Source organism: Dendrobates tinctorius, unplaced genomic scaffold (assembly GCF_039654945.1).
Source record: "Dendrobates tinctorius isolate UK_male_01 unplaced genomic scaffold, ASM3965494v1 ptg000270l, whole genome shotgun sequence".
Classification (NCBI taxonomy): Eukaryota; Metazoa; Chordata; class Amphibia; order Anura; family Dendrobatidae; genus Dendrobates; species Dendrobates tinctorius.
Window position 1 is genome coordinate 9,652,833 of NW_027361937.1, and position 23,431 is coordinate 9,676,263.

The following is a 23,431-nucleotide window of genomic DNA, read 5'->3' on the forward strand; positions in this document are numbered from 1 at the left end:
GTTATAATAAAGGCTATTGATTTTATGGCATTACTTCTCTTTTCGTTTTGGATTTTTTAGTTTTAAAGGGGACCTGTCACCAAGTCAAACGTGATCATTTGTTGCTCTTACTTTACTCCCACTGTTCCCCTGAGTATTCTATTGATTTTCTTTTTTAAATCCATCATACAGTTCCGTAGATATGGACTGCTTTAATTTGGTGCTAATTGTTATGGTCTTTATCATGGGGGCGTGGCTCACAGGATTCTGTGGGGGGGGTGTCATTAGGCTGCTCGGTATAATTACTCACTGAGCAACGCCCCTTTGTAAAGACCATATAAAAAAGGTTCTGGAACCATACTAAAGAAAAACAAAATACTCAGGGAAACAGCAAGAGTAAAAACAAAAAAGTGGTCGTTTTTGATCTGGTGGCAGCTTCTCTTTAAAGGCCTCTCTAATACGCATCTACTCTGGCGGACATTAGTACATTTATTAATTTGCCGTGATAGTGTTCTTTAGATTTGTGTGTAACATCCCTAAACCAGAAAAGTGGATTCCACACTTGGGGTCTGGGTATTTAGGGCTAGGTTAGCAGCTGAATCTTGCCTAGCTACTGACTATGTATCCTGATATTATGTATTGAACGATCGGTATTTGTTGCAATTAGACAGGTTTATTAAGGTATCACTCGTAAAATGGCTGATTTTCCATTGAAAAGGCTAGCAGAAGTTAAGAGGCAAAGCATGCAAGAGGTACAAGATGGTTGTATTGTTCTTCACCCATTTTAACTACAATTGATGGCTAATACAACCCTAAAACTTCTGAACCGTTTATTTCCTGTGGTATTAGTTGGATTGGTCTACCAGAGGAGCCTCTAAAGGGCTCAGGCTCTGACATACAAATGTAACCCACCAACCTGACGTTTCGGCATTTGTGGGCAAGCCGTTGCCATTAGGATATCTTTCTAATGAGATATGCCCTATGTGTAAGAGATTGTGACGCATTTATAAGTGGACTTGTACAGGTTCTTTATGGTTGTAGCTTGGCCTTCAGAATCATCTCAGATGAGTGCATGGAGCCTCAATCTCGCACTGATTATGGGTTCCAGAACCCATAAGGAAACATCTGTATACTTGTCTGCTCATATAGGCCAAAGCGCTGACTTTTTTAGTAATAGGAGACAGAGTTTAGTGTCACATTCCTTTTATCTAAACACGGAAACTGATCGCGTAGCAGAGGGTCATTCTGACATTGTTTTGACTGCGGGACAAAAGCTTGGATTTCTCAGTAATCCTTTTCATGAGTGAGAACCGCCATCTTGGAAACATGATATTCGTCATAAGTACCACGATCTGTGCTTTTCTACTGTATCTTAATTTATTAAACTGTAGATATTGGAGTTGTTCATGTAAAAAGATCAGCGATATCACCTGAAACTACAGGTAACACTCAAGCCTAAGATTTAGAACGTATTAAAGCATCTTGTCCGGTCCATCCAAGAGCTGGAAGTAGTATCCCAGGCTAGACTATCCGGTCCATCCAAGAGCTGGAAGTAGTATCCCAGGCTAGACTATGCACACAGTTTGATCTTGGATGGACAAGACTTTGGAGGGGGATGGGGTGTCTGACTGCCAAAATTTTGTGCATGGAGAAGTCTGATAAGCAGTTGGCCATGTTACAGAAATGAAGATGGAATTGAAAATGAGAGGGATGGCACCAGAAAGATTGAAAAAAGAGGCAACCAGATATTTTTGCTATGCGTTATGCATTTATTGTACATTTTTTATTGTGAGCTGAGTGTAACCTGCAGCAGTTCATCACACTTATCATTTTCACATATTATCCCTTGCCATGACCTCATGTCTGATTTCTTTCTGTTTTGTAGGTCAGACTGGGTGGAGATTATTGAGCCGCGCTCTCATGAGCGGATGTACGTAAACCTGACGACTGGAGAATGTGGTTGGGAGCCCCCGCCGGGTGTAAATGTACGCCAGTCGGATGAGAACCAATGGTGGGAACTATATGATCAGCAGAGTGGACGTTTTTACTATTATAATGCAATAAGCCATCAAACTGTGTGGCACAGGCCCCAACAATGCGACATTGTACCTTTGGCCAAATTACAAGCAGTGAAACGAGCTTCCCAACCAAGCCTCAGCTCACGAGCCAGTCAAGAGCGAATCTCTCATCGGGGTAGCACAAGTAGTGAGGGAGCAAACGCTCCGATTGAGGTCCTTATGCAAGAATCGGAGTATGGAAAAGATGGAGGCAAAAGGCGAGCAGACAGCATTGATAGCAGAAAGGATTCTGGGAGGTAAGCAATTATTAATAATGGTCACGTAGTGCCAACCTACCTGTCACTAGAATGTCCTTTAATCTTTACTAAGGCAGTAGTATTTCTTACTCACTATTTCTCTATGGGCACTTTATTATGGATACATATACAACGGATCCATCACATGGACATGTAGGTGTGCATAGTGCTATGCTGCATTACAGTACGTAAGTGTTGTGAGGCTGCAAGTCCTTTCATATATCCGAGACCGTGTAAAGAATCACCAGCGGGAGAGCCGTTGTGTGTCCGAAGACACAATAAGGCTACTTTCACATTTCCGTTTTGAAGCATCAGGCGCGATGCGGCAAAAAATGTAAAAACCGGATCCGGCGCCTGCTGCCACCGGATCCGGCTTTTTTCCCATAGACTTACATTATCGCCTGATGGCCATGCGGTGTGTCCGGCTTTAGCCGGAAACGGCAAAAAATGCCTGTCCGGCGTCTGCAAAAAACGTTCCATGCAGCGTTTTTTGACTGCGCCGGACCGCTTTTTTGCAGAGCGCATGCCCGAAGACTCTCTTTCCCTCTCCCTCTCCTGTACCGTATCCGGCAAAAACAGATGATCCGGCGGGCTGCGGCTTCTACCGGATCCGGTTTGACAACTTTTCGCCGCAGCCCGCCGGATTTAAAATCCGGAAATGTGAAAGTAGCCTAAAGGGTTTTTTTTCCAGAAAAAATGGCAATTTGTGTAATAGGATTAAAAAGCCACATTACCATTATACGTGATAAACTGCCATCACCTTTGTAGGGTAAGTATGGCTTATGGAATATTTATAGTATTTACTGGTACGGGACCACCGGAACATTGGTGATGGACTGTGGGCGATTTAGCAAGGGAGTTATTTTATTTCATAATCGCTGACCTTTTAATCCCAGTTGAAGTTGCACTGAGAAGTGAATGAAAACATATTGTGTCTGTATTTGTTTTCTCTTAAAGGGGTTACCCGGCCTTGGGGTACAAATCTGCAGTCTCCCTGTGACTGCAGACTTGTGAATCCTCACATCCCGCACACTGCACGCTGCAAGGATTCTCAGTATGTGATTTGCATACTTCCAGCCACATTACAACTAGACTGTGCCCAGCCTTGCTGAATACACTTGCATCTAGTCTGTGTGTGACTATATGAATGCAAATCACACTTTTACAGTCACACACCTACCAGTTCCAGCATCGGCACCAGAAGATCCTCACCGTGCAGTAAAATGACTGCTGACTTGTAGCCAAGGCTGGACAACCGCTTTAATATTTAATGGGCAGTACAATATAGGAAACTTCCTTATGTAGAGAGCACAATCACTCCAGCTCCAAGTCGTAGCAACAGGGACAGAAAACAAGACAAGCTGTATATCAAATAATCTGCAATTGACCCTAGATGATCTGGAGATTAAAATGTAATCGTTTTTTTTTTTTTTTTTTTTTTTTTTTATAAATCAATAGTACACAAGGAAATCAGAAACTCTGTAATATATCTTATTCCTCCTGGACTGATCATGCATTCTTAAAATTGCTAATTCCTGTGTGAAATCTGTCCTCAGTGAATACTGATTTTTCCCATTACTGAGATCAAAGCTGACAGTTGGTGTTTATAAAGTTCTATAGAGAACAAGTAGCAGAAAGTTTGTGTCGGTCTCAAGCTCCTCCACACTCTGTAAAATTTTATAGACTCCAAGATACCCATAAATTGTCACATTTTAAAGATATGGGTGATTACTAGTGATGAGCTATTAATCAGCCGAGAGACATGCAGCCGCAGGGACTCAAACATATTTTCCGAGCACACCTTATCCCAGCACGTTCGCTCCTCACCAGTGATTACTTCTCTAGATCGTTCTTCAGCTTTGGAAACATCCACACACTACTTACTGTAGCTGCACAAGCCAGAAATCACACACACATGCGCACGCACATACACACATGCGCACGCACATACACACATGCACACGCACATACACGCACGCTGTGACTCGTTCTTCAAGACTTAGCAAATACACCACAAAAAAATAGTTTATTTAGCAAACTGGCAAATGGGATGTGATAATGACACCCTTTATGGCTAACAGATGTTTGATGCCTTCCCAACTGTACTTGAGCCTGGAGACTACATCAGATCACTGATAAACCAGAAGTTTATTTTTGTTTCTTCACATTTTCCCTTCATTGCCTGAAAATGAGAATCCAATTGTCTGCTTCTACAATTTATTCACACCCCCCTGTAAAAAAAAAAAAAAAAAGTATAGCAAACAAAAGAATAGGAGGCAGGGGTTATTGAGCTGGATCTGCCTAAAGCAATTAAAGTGATGCTCTGTTTTAACACTTTAGGTGTTATATAACTGTGTTCCAGAGCAGCAGCGGTGAAATTGGGGGCAGCATTGCCGTCTTAAGCCATGTTCGCATGTCCAGTAATCATCCGTTAGAACAGACCACGCAGCAATTCATTGACAACAAAAGTTGTCCTCCTGAAAAATACTGATTTTAACATGATCCTTTTTTTTTTTTTTTTACATCGAAGTCTATGGAAAACGGATCCGTTATTAGCCATCCGTTTTTCTTTCATTTGAAAAAGGATCCGTTTTTTGCTTATTGGATCAGTTACAAAAGCAAGAAAAGCAAGAAAAAAAATGGATCCAGTTGAAATCAGTTTTCTTTAGCTGGACAAAAACCTGTGTCTGCACATCTTTTTCTTTGTCAAAGCACGGATTGGTGCTGGATCTGTTCTAATGGATGATTACTGAACATGTGAACAGAGTCTTAACCAACAGAAACAATTACTATGAAGCCTTTGACAGTCGTATTCACAAGTCCCTCTGGTGCTGTACTATGGAGCAGTAGGCATGGCATTTTGAGGTATATGCTACCACCAGACAGCACAATATAATGGATGTGTTATTACTGCCCTACACTACGTCTAGGGAAGAACAGCACTATGGGGGCTTATCATGGCTGATTATAATTCTGAACATGTATGAGCTTAATACAACTTCATACCTGAGTTCGCAACTTACCACTGACTCATGTGTAAAGCAAGAAGTTGTGTGACTTGAAGTTGCAAGGCATTACATAGTAACAGGGGTTAGGTGCCACCTTACTGGGAAAAAATGTCACAGAAGTTGCTGTTTAGACTGTGTAAGGGGGTGGAATGATACTATTCCCTTTCTCTCTCTCTCTCTCTCTCTCTCTCTCTCTCTCTCTCTCTCTCTCTTTAATGTTCTTAATTTTTTTTAATAACTTGGTGATACTGCTACATGTCATCATGTATTATCACCCAGAATTAATGGTATTGCCACACTGTTATATGTGTAACCATTTGCTGCAAATATGTTGAGTTTCATTGTGTAATGCTATGTTTCAGATAGGGGAAGTGTAGTGCACCCTTTGGAGACTAGAGGGGTGCACTCTAGTTTATAGAGCTCTTAGTAGGATAGGGTTAAGTGTAGGAGGGGCTGCCAGGAGTTAAGGTTAGATCAGACAAAAGTTAGTTGAGACGGGGCCAGGGTGCCCGAAGTGTCCACATGGGCTTTAGGCCCAGGACGACACAGTAGTCACGCAACCTGTAGTGAAGCGAACCCCAGCCTGCCACAGCTACGATAAAGGAAAATCAGCGGGCTAGTACAGTGTGAGAAGATTCAGGATGTGGCACCTCATTGCTTGGGAAGAAACTCTGGGAGCCGGGACGAAACGGTCCAGGGACCCCAAGGAAGCAGTGAGAGCGTACAGTAAGGACGTGGTGCGAAGTCAGCAGGCAGCACAGAAGGGCAGAAGTCGCTTACAGCGGTTTTATACTCCGAAGATTAATGATCTTGTGTCTGGGGTGAAACAGACCAAGGGAAGCATACCCATAGTAAGGCTGCACAGAGAATATGTCGAAGAACCATCAGGGACGGTCCGATCCGGGCCCGCGCTTTGTGACCATGAAAGTAGTGCAGGGAAAGAAAAGGAACATTGTTTTGTAGAGCCTGTTATAAAGAATGTGAAGTCTATGGATGCGCTGTGCAAAGAAACCAGTTAAGATGTTAGGGTATGTGCACACGGTGCGGATTCTGCTGCGGTTCCGCAGTGTTTCTGCAGCTGCGAGTCCGCAGCAGATTCTGCTGCGTTGTACAGTACCTTTATTTCCTATGAAAATTAAAAAACGCTGTGCACATGCTGCGGATTTTTCCACACTGTTTTGCTGCGGTTTACAATCCGCAGCATGTCAATTGTTTGGTGCAGAAACGCTGCAGTTTTACACCTCATCCATTACCTGCGGTTTTCTCTCCAAAATCCGCACACCAAAAAAACTACGTGTGCATATAGCCTTATTGTTGAAGTTGAATTGGACTGTCTCAGTTTCTTCTGGCCAATTTGGAGAGGATCTCCCGCAGCAGAAAAGGGAATCCGAAGAAGTTGGGCCTGAAGGCACAGGTATGCTGACAAATGGTGAATGTGATATATTATTTTTTTTTTTTTTTTTTTTTTGTGTGTGTGAGGAGAGGCCAGGACACCAGAGCCCCGATGTCCTCGTCTATGACTACGGTCCTGGCCGAACCTTACAACTGCACTTTTAAAGATTTTGTCTACTTAGCTTAAAACATGTCGAGAACATTGCTTATGTTTTTTAGAATAATTTAGAATATTCACTTATATAGCGCCATTAATTTCCACAATGTATAATAGATAACCTTATCACTGCCCCCATTGGGGCTCAGAATCTAAATTCCCTATCAGTAGGTTTATGGAAGGAAACTGGGGTATCCAGAGGAAACAATAATGTCCTTTGAGCCCAGGACCCTAGTACTGCAAGGCTACTGTGCTAACCTCTGAGCCACCAGGCTGTACTGACCAGTAAAGATCCTGCCGCTCCATTACTGCCTCCCTGCTGGTCTATTTTTAAAGTGACGTCACATCTATAACACGTGACCCCGCTGCCAATGACTGGGTTTGGTGGTTTCATGTCGTCTACCTCATCATCACTGATGAGTCCATTAATCAGTAACATGCAAACATATAGAAAAACAATCTGGCCCGCATGCTTGTTAAGTGAAATAGGGTCCAATGGTAGGAACCAGATGAACCCACAAAAATCAAAATAGTAGACAAAGGCACTCAGGCATTTTGAAGAATATGTATTCATTTGAAGAACATCATATGTATTCATATGAAGACAGCTGCACACTAGATACCTTGAAAATTTCTTCCCATGTCGTAGACGTGACTAACATGGATCAAAGCTTCTGACTGCTGTGAAACTGAATTCCCCAACGTTTTATGAAAGGAAAGTTCTAAAAACAGGGAAAATATTGAGATCTTTTCACACTTAACTGTTTTTGTCGACAAGAAAAAATAATTCTCAAATTTTTTTCTCCATTGAATGACTTTCTACAGAGACCTTCTGATTCTCACAGACTCTGAATTTGGAGGATGGTGACAGATTTTCCTCACGGAGAAGATAGTTGCTCACTATAAGGCTGGGATCACACATGCGAGAAACATGGCCGAGTCTCGCATGTTAATACCCGGCACTGCCGCCGGCACTCAGGAGTGCAGCTCCATGTATTGCTATGCAGCCGCACGCTCCGCTCCTGAGTACCGGCAGCAGTGCCGGTTATTAACATGCGAGACTCGGCCGTGTTTCTCACATGTGTGATCCTTAGTTGAGCTGTTCTTTTTTAACTTTTTGTAGCTCATAGAAAACTACTGCTGTATTCCTGACATTGCTTCCTACAAGGACAACTCGCAGCACATTTTGGCAGGACATCTATTACCATGAAATGTAACACTTGGCAAGAGACGAAAACCAAGCAATATTTAAGTTAACATTGGTGTGTCGAAGGTGGAGGGTTTGGTCTCTGGTGTATAGAGACATTGTAAGGGAACCACACATTTAAGCCTCCAGGTCCTTGCTCCTGTGCAGGCTTGTAGCTGAAGGGCCTTCGTTTCACACTTGTAGATGCAGATTCGTGGTCCGTCTCTTATGCACACAGAAAATGCCCAGCTATCTCGCTGGCGGGGACACAAAACATGGCCTGAATAGAGCAGCTGTTGCTGGATTCCGTGCAGTCAGCAGATCGAAGTGTTCAGATCTCACTCCCTTCTTACAATGGATTCTTTCATGAGCAGCTTGTAAAGTCCATCCAAAGGGAGGTCAGACAGCTGCAGCATTGTCTACTCTGGAGCGGCTGAGGAAACTTCTCAAGAGTTTTTTCAGATATCGCTGTCCAAAACCAGACTTCCAAGATTACCAGAGTGATCTAAAAATGTATTTTCATTCAAATTATTTTGAGGGAAAACACTAGTAGAACATATTATTACTATAATATTTATTATGCTTCCTTATACTGTATATATAGCGCCAACATATTCCACAGCACTTTACATACATTTTCATCAATGTCTTCATTGGGGCTCACAATCTAAGTGACCTATCAGTATGTCGTTGGAGTGTGGGAGGAAACCCGTGCAAACATGGAGAAAACATGCCTTTTTTTCAAATTTTCCTCACGATTTCTAAAGTTTGTTAGGTCAGACCAAAAGTCTCCATTTTTTTTAATCTTGGAAACCACATTGAAAGCGTTGCTCAATATGGACTTTTATGGCAGAATTAATTGATATGCCCAAACAGTGCAGCCAGTGTGGATTCACCTCCTGCTCTGTAGCTATCTCACCTAAGTCCCCCATACATAGGAACGCTCTACCTGACCAAGCACTAATGTGTTCTCTATTTGAGAGCCTCTGCCAGTCTCTAGTAGTGGCCTTTCTCCTTAGGATCAAAAGGATCCACCAATGAAAATCGGATGTGCTTCAGCCTCCTCTCTCCCCCACTGCATCATCTGTTGGGAGGACTCCATACTCATGAGATTGTCCTGCCTTTGTCGGGATGTATGGCCAATTTTAGTCTAACGTGTATGGGGGGCCTTAAAGGGAGCCTGTCATGTAAAAAAAACCCGCCATTATTCTGCAGGTTCATAGCATTCTGACACCGTGTGGCCGCTGTACTTCGAGCCCTGCCGGTAGGAAATTAACTTTATTCCTCCTGGTAGCCTCTGACTTTCAGTCACTACTCCATGCATAGAGAGTGGCGTGCAAAATATATAATGAATCCCAGTTGCGAAAATAATTTCTAGACCAAAATACATGCATTTAAGTTAAAAATACAACTTGTCCCCAAAGGTGGCTGACCCATTTATGTGTTCTACAATATATTCATTATGAGAATCGTTGGTGTCTAAGGTCAGAGACAATTCACCAGTGAGCCGGCTGTCAGTCAGTGTCGGGCATGGTTACAGCTGCTGTTCACTGAGCAGTGACTGAATCCACGCCGGCCACCCCTCTGTGACTGAAAGCCGGAGGCTGCCAGGAGGGAATAAAGTTCATTTCCTCATGGCAGCGGGGCTCTCGGTGCTGGTGCCAGGCAGCTTCAGAATACAATTTACCTGTAGATTAACTGCGGATACAGCCGCCGCTCACTATACACAGAGCGGTGACTAAACTTGCACCGGCACCACCTCTGTGACTGAAACCCAAATGCTACAGGGAGGAATACAGTTCATTTCCTCCTGGTGGTGGGGCTCTAAGTTCTGATGCCAGGCAGGTTCAGGATGCAATTAACCTGCAGGTTAACCCCATATCTGCAGGTCAATAGTGTTTTTTCACATGACAGGTTCCCTCTTAAGCCTGTCTGCTGTATTTGGTGCACTTTGACTTTTCTGTCCTGCATAAACCTGACCTTTGCTATGTGTTAGCATACTCCTGTGCGCCCTCCAGTTTTTAAGGACAGGTGCTGGACAGGAGCCATGAGCACAGAAATAGTTCCTGGTCTGTGTCCTAACAGAGGCGTGCAGCAGGTGCGCTGAGTAATTTAGTATGAAGAGAAATATGAATCAGAAGTGACAGCTGTTATTTGTTGGTGGAGATGCCATCTTGGACTCGTCTTCAAGGCACAATATATGTTTGTGGGATAGGAGACCATATGTGTATGTAGTAATGCATGCGGTGGCAATGGAATGACCGCTCTTGTGACAAATAGTTGTTTTCATTTTTCTCGTATAGCATTTAAAACATTTCCAATCTTTTTTTCCTTACTGTTTGACTCACAGTCATCTCATATTAACCCATTAGACAAGTAAAGAAAATTCTCTGGTGCTTCTAATCCATATCAGCCCCAAACCGAGGGCTTTTAGGCCAAATCTAAATGTCTTGAGATATAAAATTAAAAGGAACTTATCGGCAGGATTTACCCCTATAAAGCGCTTCTACCACCATTTGTCACCTTAAAAGTTTTTTGTAAAGTTAAATCCATGAGTCCTTTAATCCTCTGGTGCGGATACAGATTAGCTAAGGGTGCATTTACAGTGGCGGACGTTAACAGCGATCAAGGCTGTTTAGACAAGCCGATCGCATTTTCGTGTGCATGGAACGATGCTTAATACGATCGTTCTTTGTCCATAGAACATCATGCTATTGATGAGAAGCCATTCTAGGATGAAGCTCAAGTGACCATTGGAGGTAACTAGAGTGGCTCCTTATTCCCTATCCACACGACGTATTGCTTACTTATTGTTACAGATGTTTCTGCTTTCAGGCAGCAGCAATTTTCCAGCAGTTTTTGTTGGTGTCAGTGTTCCCCTAACATTCCATGTCACTCATGCCGTGATCTCACCAGTCATTGCAGTCTGGAAAGGAAGATTGCCTGGCCACGGAGTCACAAGAGTCCAATATATAGATGACATTATAAGAAAAGAAGATAATGCAAATGACCATTGAACTTTCAGTCTATACGTATTTTACTGCAGTTATAGCTTTGCGGTAGGGAATATTATCGGTGAATAGACAATCCAATATTATCAAGCAAAAAACAGTATCTCAAGGTGTTAAGGTTAAATAGTTTGCAAGAAAATTGTTTTTAATGTAAGAAGCCAAAATTATTATTTTGAAAAGAAAGAGGAAGTTTTGCCGCATGTGCTTTAACTCTGGCTGCATTTACCCAAAAACGAGAACGGGACCCTTCCCCTGGTTCTGCTTATAAATAAGCTTCCAGCTTGTCAGATGACCATCTTAGTGTCACATGATGGAACTTACGGTTTTGTATGTTCTCTGGTGACCTAGAAAACTGTAAATGTGGGGGATGATATTTGTATTTTGATTTCTCCATTTTTCACATATGATTGTGTCAGTAATTGACAAATAGGATTTAAGGAGCAATTTCTGCAAATTAAAATACATCAAGTAACAACGTTCCCTTTTTTGTGGATTCTGTTCCATAGCTAACACAAATTGTAGTAAAACAAATCTGCCTAAAGGCGTATGTCAGACCGTCGGGATACGCCAGCTCTTTAACATCCTGAACCCCTATGGTTCTACTGAACGGAACATATGTGGAACCCTGTAGTGAGAAATATTCAATTTAATAGTGTTGTGGATGAGCCTTATGATACTACTGTCATCCAGGGAATAAAATGCAGCCTATTAAAAAAAAAAAACCTTATAAAGTTATCATTATTTTACTTTTTTTTTTTTTTGTATATAAAACAATAGTAAACATGAAAATAAGAAACTTAGAATATATTACAATCTTTCACTCTATAAACTCCGTATTCATTGGTAAAATATGTATTAGGTGAAGATAGATGCCCACATTTCTGACAAAGGAGATGACAATTGGTGCTCATAAGATTCTATGGAAAGGGGAGGGAAGATGAGGAAGAGCTAGAGGTCAACACAGACATTCCTCTGCAAATTTTCCTGAAATGACGGGTATCCTTTAAAACACAAAGCTAAGTGAGCTAGAACAAGTGTTGGTATAAGTGCAGTGTGTAGGTGCCCATTCACACTGTGGTCATTTAACAGGCATTCAACCTAGTATAAAAAATGAGCAAATACCCTGCAGTAAGGAAATAAATAGGGTAATCAGTTGACAATATTTTTATCAAAAGGGCGTAAAAGCCATCCCACTGCGACAAGGTACAGTCAATGAGGATAGATCCTAAGTTTTGTAGTTACTTCCTATGTGCCCGCAGGCCACAAGATAGATGAGGACAGAGCAGGACCCAGATCTGACTGTTTTGCACATGGCCAGAGAAAGCTATATAGGCAAGATGAACAGCCCAAAATGAGGGAGCCACAGCCCTATATGTACAAAGTACAAAAAGCTAAAGCAAAACTTAAGAACTGTAAAACACACCCTTCATCAGGTCATTTACAATTTGTCAATATGAGAGTCAATGACTGCAAAACTGGAGAGCCACACTTCTTGTCACAAAGATTCCTCCAAAAAGCAAATATAACAAAAAGTAAAAACAATGGATGAAGTGATTAGCAGCGTGGTATCTCTGTTCTAATTCTGTAATTTTCTTATTTTATGTGGATTTACTATTCATAAATTTAACTTGTTTTCATAGGGAACTCCTTAATCACTAATCCACAGGATAGGTTATTTCTTCATGATCAGTGAGGGTCCGACCTCTGGGACTCACACTGATCGGCAAAACGGGGCACTATTATCCTCTTTAGAACAGAGCAGTAGTGTAAATGTCTGATTGTCTTCCCATTGATTTCCCTATGGTGCTGCACCCATTTTTTTTTAACACGGGTCCCATAGAGAATGAATAGAGTCGCGGACTTGAAACCCACCTGCCTCCTTGTGTTTTCACCAGACGCCCCTTTTTTGAAATATATATGCTCCTCCCCTGAAGGGGGAAACTATCCAGGCGAAACCTGACCTTAAAGAACAGAACGTATTTTTTTTTTTTGGTGTGACTTTATATTGTGTTTTATAACCTGAGTACGTTTTACTGCTTATTGTGCAGGTGCACAAATTCTGGATTGCGAAATCATACACTTTTTGTATGTTAATGGAAAAAAATAGATGATGAAGGTATATCATAACACTATATAAACCGTGTTGGCTGATCTGTGGGCCGCTGACATGCGCCTAAGTGGTGATGTATGGCAGGAAATCATCCTGTCCATGGTTTACGTCTTAGCGGTTCTCAACGTCCTGTTTACAAAATTCAAGATCTGCTCAAAGCTATGTATAAAAGACCTTGCTCCATCAAGGACCTTTTCACACATGACTTGTAGCTAATTAAGTGAATAGTCAATGATCTATTGACTGCTCACTGATTAGCCTTTGATTTCTGACCATGGGAAAAGTCATATTGTAAATGCAGTCAATATTTAGGAGCCTATCAATTTAATAGTAAATTATTATTGACACTAAGTATTTCTGTCGCCGGTGACTTGTTAGCCTAACTAGTGTATATTGGTTGGGCTGATTATTCACAGAAGAAAAAAACAATAAAAAAAAAACATTTTGCTTTGATGTGAGGACCAAATTCATCCAATCAAATGAGTGGCTCCATGGAAAAAGCAACATACAGATGCCATCTACATTACATCCATGTGCTCTCCGTTTTGCTTTGAAAATGGCTAGGGTCACACAACCGTTTTTCTCTCATCTGAGAACATCGGGGCGATCATGCTAATCACGCTCTGATCAGACGATTATCAAAGTGGGATCCAATTTTCTTGGCGTTGGAGAAGCAAAAAGTTTCTCCACCTTCGCTATATTGTCTGTCTGTGAAAATCGGACCACACTCGGATGTCATCCAAGAGCGGTCCGATTTTTCCACGGACCCACAGAGTTGAATGCGCGAGTGCCATATGTTTCTTGGAGGCAAATTGTGAATGCATGCAGGTAAGAGGAAATAATCAAGACGTGCACAGCCCCATAGAATAACATGGCGACAAGTGCCATGTGTGAAAATGACAGATGGCACTCGTCCAATTTTTACGGTCGCGTGCAAGAACCCTAATGCTGAGGGAAAACCTCCGTCAGATTTTTGTCTTTTTTTCATACATGCAAAACAGACAACACATGGAGAGAAAAAAACAAACGTGGGGACGAAAATGGGTCTTGCACAGTAATGAAAATTGGTCCTATTTTTTTTTGCTTATGAGAAAAAAACCGAATGTGAATTCAGCCTAAGTTTACCAAATTTTACTGCCGTTAAAAATGAGTAATTTTGTAAGAAACACATTCTAAGAAAATGCTGAAATCTTACTGTTCTCATTTGGCTACTGGAAGCATGCCACTTCCTGAGCGTGCTAACAATGGGTTGCCACCGCACCGTTCTCTACTCCTGAGGTGGAGTTGTTTCTATGCAGGAATAATAAAAATGTTACACAGAACAGGCCACATCTACCAGATCCACTCTCTTCCCAGCGGCCCTAATACCATGCAGGGTTTTCACGGTCGTCCTGCACAGTATTGGGCTAGTATTCTGTGCCTGGGTTGCCAACCATCCAGAAATTCCAGGGCAGGCCGTAAAAATAGGACACCTTTTTGACCTGTCTATCAAAAAAAAAAAAAATTGAAGGCGTCCGTGAGGTTTCTATGAACATGAAGGAGAAAAATGATGATGATTACAGTGCAAGCACTCAATATTTTACAAGTCACAGTGAATGCAGCCAATGTCTTAATTTCAGAATTATTGTCTATAGTCATGCATCACTGATAATCAGAATGATTTATTATGGTTTTCCAATGTGTCTGTAAAAATATTGCCTGTCCATGATTTTTTTTTTATAAGCTGTTCAGTAAAAATAAAAAGTAGAGTTGGCAACCCTGTACTGTGCCCCTGCATTGCCTTATAGTAATATTGTGACATTACCACTCTGAAGTCTCAGCTTTTCCAACCTTGTAAAATATATTAAAGATTCAGTTGCAGTAGCGAAGCACTTTTACAGCCAGTTGCAGGTAATGCCAGTTTTCCATGGACCACTACAAGGGATGATTGGACCCGTGAACTTTCAAATTCATCGAGTTCAACCGAACTTTTGTCCCAAAGTTTGGATCGGGTTCCAGAACTCTACCCTAACTCGAAGCCATAGAAGTCAATGCGGACCCGAACTTTGGTGCTGTAAAAGGGCTATTAAATGGTCGTAGTAAGGGCTGGAGGTCTCTCTCGCACTCCGCAACACAGCTCTCCCGGAACTCCGAACACTAAAACTGAATTCCGGGAGGAGCTCGTGTTTGGATTTCAGCACCGTATGAACCCTGAACTTTACAGTTTGGGTTCACTCATCTCTAACCACTACCCTAAGTAGCAGCTTATGCGCAATATGGGTCAATGCAAATCTAGCAGTTTATTATCATTCCAGAGGGAAGTCTTGCACAATGCTGACTCTTTGTATGTGTAATGCTTAATATGTACAGTGTCGTTCCAACCAGTAATTAGGATTTGCATTAGGACATATTCCACTCTCGCCCCCTCCGTTTTTTGAAGATTTATTCTAATTCTTTACAGCACACATACAGATTTTATGGCAGGTAACCTTTGATTTCCCAGTTTTGTATTTACTCTAAAATTCTTTTGGATTTACTTAGTGCTAATGTTAAGAATGCCTAATCCTGCTCCTGGGTGACCTCAAAAACCTGGATTTCCTGTTTCTGCTAATCACTGCAAGTAATTTATTAGCTGCTTAAAGTCTAACTTGATTATTTTTCTAATGATGTTTGAAATATGTGGGAAAGAACAATTCCCTCTAATCTATACTTTAAGGAACTATTGTTATTGCCGATAACGGTGCACGATATATACTTTGGTGGTTCTCAAATTCAAGATGTTCTTGATTTAGCTCCCGAGACCCCTAGCAGATGGCTAAAGGAAGCTGCATCCAGCCAGACATATCTCTTAAAGTAGCCATGTGTATTGCATGGTGACCAATCAGATTAATTGGCATTAATGGAATAGATGAACGACCCCAGTCTGCCAGAGCAAGATTCGGTGAAGCCGCGTAGATTTTAATTATCCGGTTTCTTTCCGTACTTGGAATCCTTCCGCTGGTAAATAGAGAGAGAAATTCCTATTTTATCACTATTTCACGCAAGTTCTAGTTAAGAAAGTGAAAATTTAGAGATGTCATTTTTAATTCCCCGCATCGTGTTCCCACGTGCTTTATGCCTCCATTAGCCCTCTGTATCTGTACTGTTACACACTTAACGTTATGGCTGGTCCATACAATCAGGGCAATTGTTACCACCCACCTTTCGTGTCTACCTCTTTCCTTAGACTGTAAGCTTGCGAGCAGGGCCCTCATTCCTCTTGGTATTTGTTATAATCTATGTGATTATTATTATGCTGTAATGTCTATTGTCTGTACAAGTCCCGTCTGTAATGTAAAGTGCTGCGGAATAAGTCGGCGCTATAGAAATAAAATTTATTATTATTAAGTGACTTATCGCTGTCAAACAGTACCAGAACTGCGTCCCCTTGACAATCGAGACAATTGTTAACACCTCACCGAACAAGCGGTGCAGCCGGCACAAGAGCGCACGGTAGTGGAAATATTGACTCTGCGCACTAAAAATAAATTGTCCACTTCTGATGAATGGTGCTAATTCTGGGAAGGCCTCCGGAGCGGCAGCCGCTCAAGCCAGTCTTTTATGTCAGTGCGTCCGAGCTAAACATAGAAATAATTAAACAGCAGCTTAGGTTTCAGTAAATTTGTTCCAGTGGATGTGGCCAGGAGAAATCAAGAAAGCAAGTTATACTTTATATATTTTTATATGCTAGTTACCTGTTGTCTGAGCAATGAGGTGTACATGTAATAAATATTGTGCCAAATAATCTATAATTAACAATGTTTTATCACATTTGGGAGTTTTGCTTGAGAAACTACCGAATTACAAGAGATAATCACTATATGTGCAACCGGTGCATTTGCATAGTGAGCCAGTATGTAAAAGCAGCTTGTGTTGTCTATTGCATTACATGTGTTATTAGCTGATGAATGATTTAGGGAATGTCTAGAAATGACCTAAAAAACTACTGCGGATTCTGTTGTGGATCTATACGTGGATTATGTTTCAGATTTTTTGCGTATTTCTTCCTAAGCATTGTTGTGACGGGTGAAACCCATAGTGAAAATCTGCAGAAAGGAGTGCCGTTATGCAGATTTTTAACATCTACAGTGCAGATTTATTTCCTCTCAGAAAATATCTACACACATATTCACTTCTTTGCTGCTACTGTCATCTGTTGCATATTTTCCATCTGTAAATCAGGAAGTAAAATCTTAAGCAAGTTTGTAACTTGTGAAACTGGCCATACTGGAAGATGGTTAACCCCTTCACGACCTATGACGCCTACGTAGGCGTCATGAAAAGCAGTGCCCAAACGACCTATGACGCCTACGTAGGCGTCATGCTATAAATAGCCCCCCTGCGGGTCGGGTGACCGGGGTCACTGAAAGGTCACCCGACCCGCACTCAAAGGACCCTTCAGAGTTAACACCTGGGGGTGTGGCTTAGCCCCCACGTGCCTACGATCGCTCTGATTGGCTGTTAAAAGTGAAACTGCCAATCAGAGCGATTGTAATATTTCACCAATGAAAATTGGTGAAATATTACAATCCAGCCATGGCCGATGCTGAAATAGCATCGGACATGGCTGGACACCGAGACCCGACCCCCCCCACACCGACTGACGGCACCGATCGGCTGCCGCCACCTTCTGACGGCACCGATCGGCAGCCGCCGTCATGATCTGCCCCCCCCGCCTTCTCTCCTCCCCCCCAGCCCTCCGATCATCCCCTCTCACCCTCCGATCACCCCCTCACCCTCCTTTGTGCCTCCGATCTCCCGCTATCCGTCCCGGTGTCCTGCCGTCCAGCGTCATGGGCGCCGCCATCTTGCAAGATGGCGGGCGCATGCGCAGTGCGCCGAATCGAATCTGCAATGCTGCAGATTCATTTATTTTGATCACTATGATAAACTTTCATAGTGATCAAAATAAATAAAAAGTAAATCACCGCCCCCTTTATCACCCCCATAGGTAGGGACAAATAATAAAATATTTTTTTTTTTTTTTTTTTTCCATTAGGGTTAGGTCCAGGGCTAGGGTTAGGGTTAGGGTTAGGGTTGGACTAAGGGTTAGGGTTGGACTAGGGGTTAGGGTTGGACTAGGGGTTAGGGTTGGACTAGGGGTTAGGGTTGGACTAAGGGTTAGGGTTGGACTAAGGGTTAGGGTTGGACTAAGGGTTAGGGTTGGACTAAGGGTTAGGGTTGGACTAAGGGTTAGGGTTGGACTAAGGGTTAGGGTTGAATTTAGGGTTAGGGTTGAATTTAGGGTTAGGGTTGGAATTGGGATTAGGGTTGGGGTTGGGATTACGGTTAGGCTTGTGGTTAGGGTTAGAGTTGGGATTTCGTTAGGGGTGTGTTGGGATTAGGGTTGTGGTTAGGGTTATGATTAGGGTTGGGATTAGGGTTAGGGGTGTGTTGGCGTTAGGGTTGGAGATAGAATTGAAAGGTTTCCACTGTTTAGGCACATCAGGGGCTCTCCAAACGCGACATGGAGCCACCATTTATTCCAGCCAATTTTGCGTTCAAAAAGTCAAACGGTGCTCCCTCCATTTCGAGCCCCGACGTGTGCCCAAACAGTGGTGTACCCCCACTTATGGGGTATCAGGGTACTCAGGAAAAATTGCACAACAACTTTAGGGGTCTAATTTCTCCTGTTACCCTTGGGAAAATAAAAAAATGGGGGCGAAAATAATTATTTTTGTGGAAAAAAAAGATTTTTTATTTTCACGGTTCTGCGTTATAAACTTCTGTGAAGCACTTGGGGGTTCAACGTGCTCACCACACATCTAGATAAGTTCCTTGGGGGGTCTAGTTTCCAAAATGGGGTCACTTGTGGGGGGTTTCCACTGTTTAGGTACATCAGGGGCTCTGCAAACGTAACATGACGCCCACAGACCATTCCATCAAGTCGGCATTTCAAAGCGTCACTACTTCCCTTCCGAGCCCCAACGTGTGCCCAAACAGTGGTCCCCCCCCATATATGGGGTACCAGCGTACTCAGGACAACCTGGACAACAACTTTTGGGGTCCAATTTATCCTGTTACCCTTGTGAAAATAAAAAATAGTGGGCTAAAAATCACTTTTTGAGGAAAAAAAAATATTTTTTTATTTTCACAGCTCTGCGTTATAAACTTCTGTGAAGCACTTGGGGGTTCAAAGTGCTGACCTCACATCTAGATTAGTTCCTTAGGTGATATAGTTTCCAAAATGGGGTCACTTGTGGGGGGTTTCCACTGTTTAGGTACATCAGGGGCTCTGCAAATGTAGCATGACGCCCACAGACCATTCCATCAAGTCTTCATTTCAAAGCGTCACTACTTCCCTTCCGAGCCCCAACGTGTGCCCAAACAGTGGTCCCCCCCCACTTATGGGGTACCAGCGTACTCAGGACACACTGGACAACAACTTTTGGGGTCCAATTTATCCTGTTACCCTTGTGAAAATAAAAAATAGTGGACTAAAAATAATTTTTTGAGGAAAAAAAAATATTTTTTTATTTTCACGGCTCTGCGTTATAAACTTCTTTGAAGCACTTGGGGGTTCAACGTGCTCACCACACATCTATATTAGTTTCTTGGGTGATCTAGTTTCCAAAATGGGGTCATTTGTGGGGGGTTTCCACTGTTTAGGTACATCAGGGGCTCTGCAAACATAACATGACGCCCACAGACCATTCCATCAAGTCGGCATTTCAAAACGTCACTACTTCCCTTCTGAGCCCCAACGTGTGCCCAAACAGTGGTCCCCCCCACATATGTGGTACCAGCGTACTCAGGACAAGCTGGACAACAACTTTTGGGGTCCAATTTATCCTGTTACCTTTGTGAAAATAAAAAATAGCAGGCTAAAAATTTATTTTTTGAGGGAAAAAAATATTTTTATTTTAACGGCTCTGCGTTATAAACTTCTGTGTAGCACCTGGGGGTTCAAAGTGCTCACTATGCATCTAGATAAGTTCCTTAGGGGGTCTAATTTCCAATATGGGGTCATTTGTGGGGGAGCTCCAAAGTTTACGCACACAGGGGCTCTGCAAACACAACATGGTGTCCGCTAACGATTGGAGCTAATTTTCCATTCAAAAAGTCAAATGACGCTCCTTCCCTTCTGAGTCATGCCGTGCGCTCAAACAGTGGTTTTCCCCCACATATGGGGTACCAGTGTACTCAGGACAAACTGGACAACAACTTTTGGGGTCCAATTTATCCTGTTACCCTTGGGAAAATAAAAAATAGCGGGCTAAAAAATCATTTTTGAGGAAAAAAAATTATTTTTTTATTTTCACTGCTCTGCGTTATAAACTTCTGTGAAGCACTTGGGGGTTCAAAGTGCTCACCACACATCTAGATAAGTTCCTTCGGGGGTCTAGTTTCCAAAATGGGGTCACTTGTGGGGGAGCTCCAATGTTTAGGCACACAGGGGCTCTCCAAATGCGACATGGTGTCCGCTAACGATTGGAGCTAATTTTCCAATCAAAAAGTCACATGGCGCTCCTTCCCTTCCGGGCCTTGCGGTGCGCCCAAACAGTGGTTTATGACCACATATGAGATATTGATGTACTCAGGAGAAATTGCCCAACAAATTTTAGGATCCATTTTATCCTGTTGCCCATGTGAAAATGAAAAAACTGAGGCCAAATAAAATTTTTGTGAAAAAAAAAAGTACTTTTTTTTTTTACAGATCAATTTGTGAAGCACCTGGGGGTTCAAAGTGCATACTATGCATCTAGATAAGTTCTTTGGAGGGTCTAGTTTCCAAAATGGGCTCACTTGTGGGGGAGCTCCAATGTTTAGGCACACAGGTACTCTTAAAACAAGACATGGCAACCGCTAAACATTCAAGCATATTTTACATTCAAAAAGTAAAATGGCGCTCCTTGCCTTCTGAGCCCTGCCGTGCGCCCAAATAGTGGTTTATGACCACATATGAGGTATCAGTGTACTCAGGAGAAATTGCCCAACAAATTTTAGGATACATTTTATCCTGTTACCCATGTGAAAATGAAAAAACTGATGCTAAAATAAAATTTTGGTTGGAAAAATTAAAATGTCCATTTTTTCATTCCATGTTGCTTTAGTTCCTGTGAAGCACCTGAAGGGTTAATAATCTTCTTGAATATAGTTTTGAGTAGCTTGAGGGGTGCAGTTTTTAGAATGGTGACACTTTTGGGTATTTTCTGCCATATAGACCCCTTAAAGTGACTTCAAATGTGAGGTGGTCCCTAAAAAAAATGGTTTTGTAAATTTTGTTGTAAAAATGAGAAATTGCTGGTCAACTTTTAACCCTTATAACTTCCTAACGAAAAAAAATGTTGTTTCCAAAATTGTGCTGATGTAAAGTAGACATGTGGGAAATGTTATTTATTAACTATTTTGTGTCACATAACTCTCTGGTTTAACAGAATAAAAATTCAAAATTTGAAAATTGCAAAATTTTCAAAATTTTTGCCAAATTTCCATTTTTTTCACAAATAAACGCAAAAATTATTGACCTAAATATACCACTATCATGAAGCCCAATATGTCACGAAAAAACAATCTCGGAATCGCTAGGATGCGTTGAAGCGTTCCTGAGTTATTACCTCATAAAGGGACATTGGTCAGAATTGCAAAAAATGGCCAGGTCATTAAGGTCAAAATAGGCTGGGTCATGAAGGGGTTAAAGGGAAGCTGTCAGCAGGATTGTGCTCAGTAACCTACAGACAGTGTCAGGTCGGCACCGTTATACTGATTACAGTGATACCTGGTGATGAAATCTGTCTTGTGGTTGTTGTTTAATCTTTATTTTCAGTTTTGAGTTAATGATATGCTTCCGGGGCGGCCTGTGGAAGGGAGGTGACAAACCTCGGTGATGTAGGACCCGGAGAAGCAGGCTCCAGCACACACAGGGCTGAGAGGTGTTTTAATGTCTGGGTTTTTCGAGCAGCTGAAAGAGCTGGGTGGGATTGGCTGCTCATTTACCTTCAGTCTAAGTCTTGCATGGTCTGGCACGGTGGCTCAGTGGTTAGCACTGCAGCCTTGCAGCGCTGGGGTCCTGGGTTCGAATCCCCCCAAGGACGACATCTGCAAGGAGTTTGTATGTTCTCCCCGTGTTTGTGTGGGTTTCCTCTGGGAACTCCGGTTTCCTCCCACATTCCAAAGACATATTGATAGGGAATTTAGATTGTGAGCCCCTTTGGGGACAGTGACGATAATGTGTGCAAACTGTAAAGCGCTGCGGAATATTGTTAGCGCTATATAAAAATAAAGATTATTATTATTAAGGCAGCTGGGGCTGTCTCGCTCGGTTTGTGTGTTTTGCAAGGTGAGGAAGCCCTGCATGTGCTTCTCAGACCCTGCTGCAGTCTCAGATGAAGACTCACATTTAAACGGCTGAGGCCGTGTGTTATATGGACTTTTTTCCATTTTGTTCTGTGATACCTTTGTTTACCTAGAGAAGGCTGGTAGTGCAATAAGAGACTGCGCTGCTGTGGTAGAATTCAAGATATCTTTATTGCCAACGCGTTTCCTGAGCCAGTCCCAGCACTTCATCAGGGCACCTTTGTTTACCTGGAAGAGGCTGCTTTACTTTGTAACCCTGACGGTTTATGAACTTCTTTTTGATAAACTGCATGTTTGTTGGAAGCAGTGAACTAAGTCCCGTGTGTGAACCAGCGTCTACTGCAGAGCTGATCCCTCACAACAGGTGCACCCATTCAAAAGAATGGGTCTGCACACATCATTGAGGTTTCACAGACCATGTGTCCATGGGTAAAACACGCTGACATGTCAGCTTTTTTTTATCAGCGTGGGACACAAAGTGTCCTGCACACGTGACACACATCCATGTGTCATCAGTGTGACATCTATCGGCGCTTGAGAAAAAGTGGTATAGTTCACACTGTGCCCAGAACCCGGTGCTGAAGGTAGCTCTCATCATTGTCTCCTGGTCTCTCTGAGGTCAGCGCGACCAGGCGACAATGATGGGAGTTGTATTCAGCACCCACTGTGTACACTGTGTGTAAAATAAATAATTATTTAAAAAAAAATGGCATGGGCTCCCACGTAATTTTCATAACTAGAAGAGGGAAAACCAAAGTTAATAATCTGGGAAAAGGGACAATATCCCAAAAGGTTCCCTGGCTATTACTAGCTCACAGCTGCTTATTTAGCATTTACTGGTTAGTTTTCTGGGGACTCTAGAAATTAAATTATGTAAGGTTCCCCTATAAATTCTAACCAGCAAAGGCTAAACAGACAGTTTTAGGCTGATAATAATAACCTGGGAAGGAGACAGGGAA

At 42.3% G+C, this 23,431-nt stretch overlaps 1 protein-coding gene across 5 annotated transcripts in view; it reads left to right on the plus strand.

The window, feature by feature from the left end:
• Window positions 1-23,431, plus strand: part of LOC141069653 (rho GTPase-activating protein 39-like) — a 116,278-nt gene that overhangs the window by 39,874 nt on the left and 52,973 nt on the right. For all 5 annotated transcript variants that reach the window (XM_073559407.1, XM_073559405.1, XM_073559406.1 and 2 more), the window contains exon 2: window positions 1,865-2,293. In XM_073559407.1, the coding sequence (XP_073415508.1) occupies window positions 1,908-2,293 (386 nt within the window). In that variant the 5' untranslated portion in view covers window positions 1,865-1,907. The remainder of the gene's footprint in view (window positions 1-1,864; window positions 2,294-23,431) is intronic.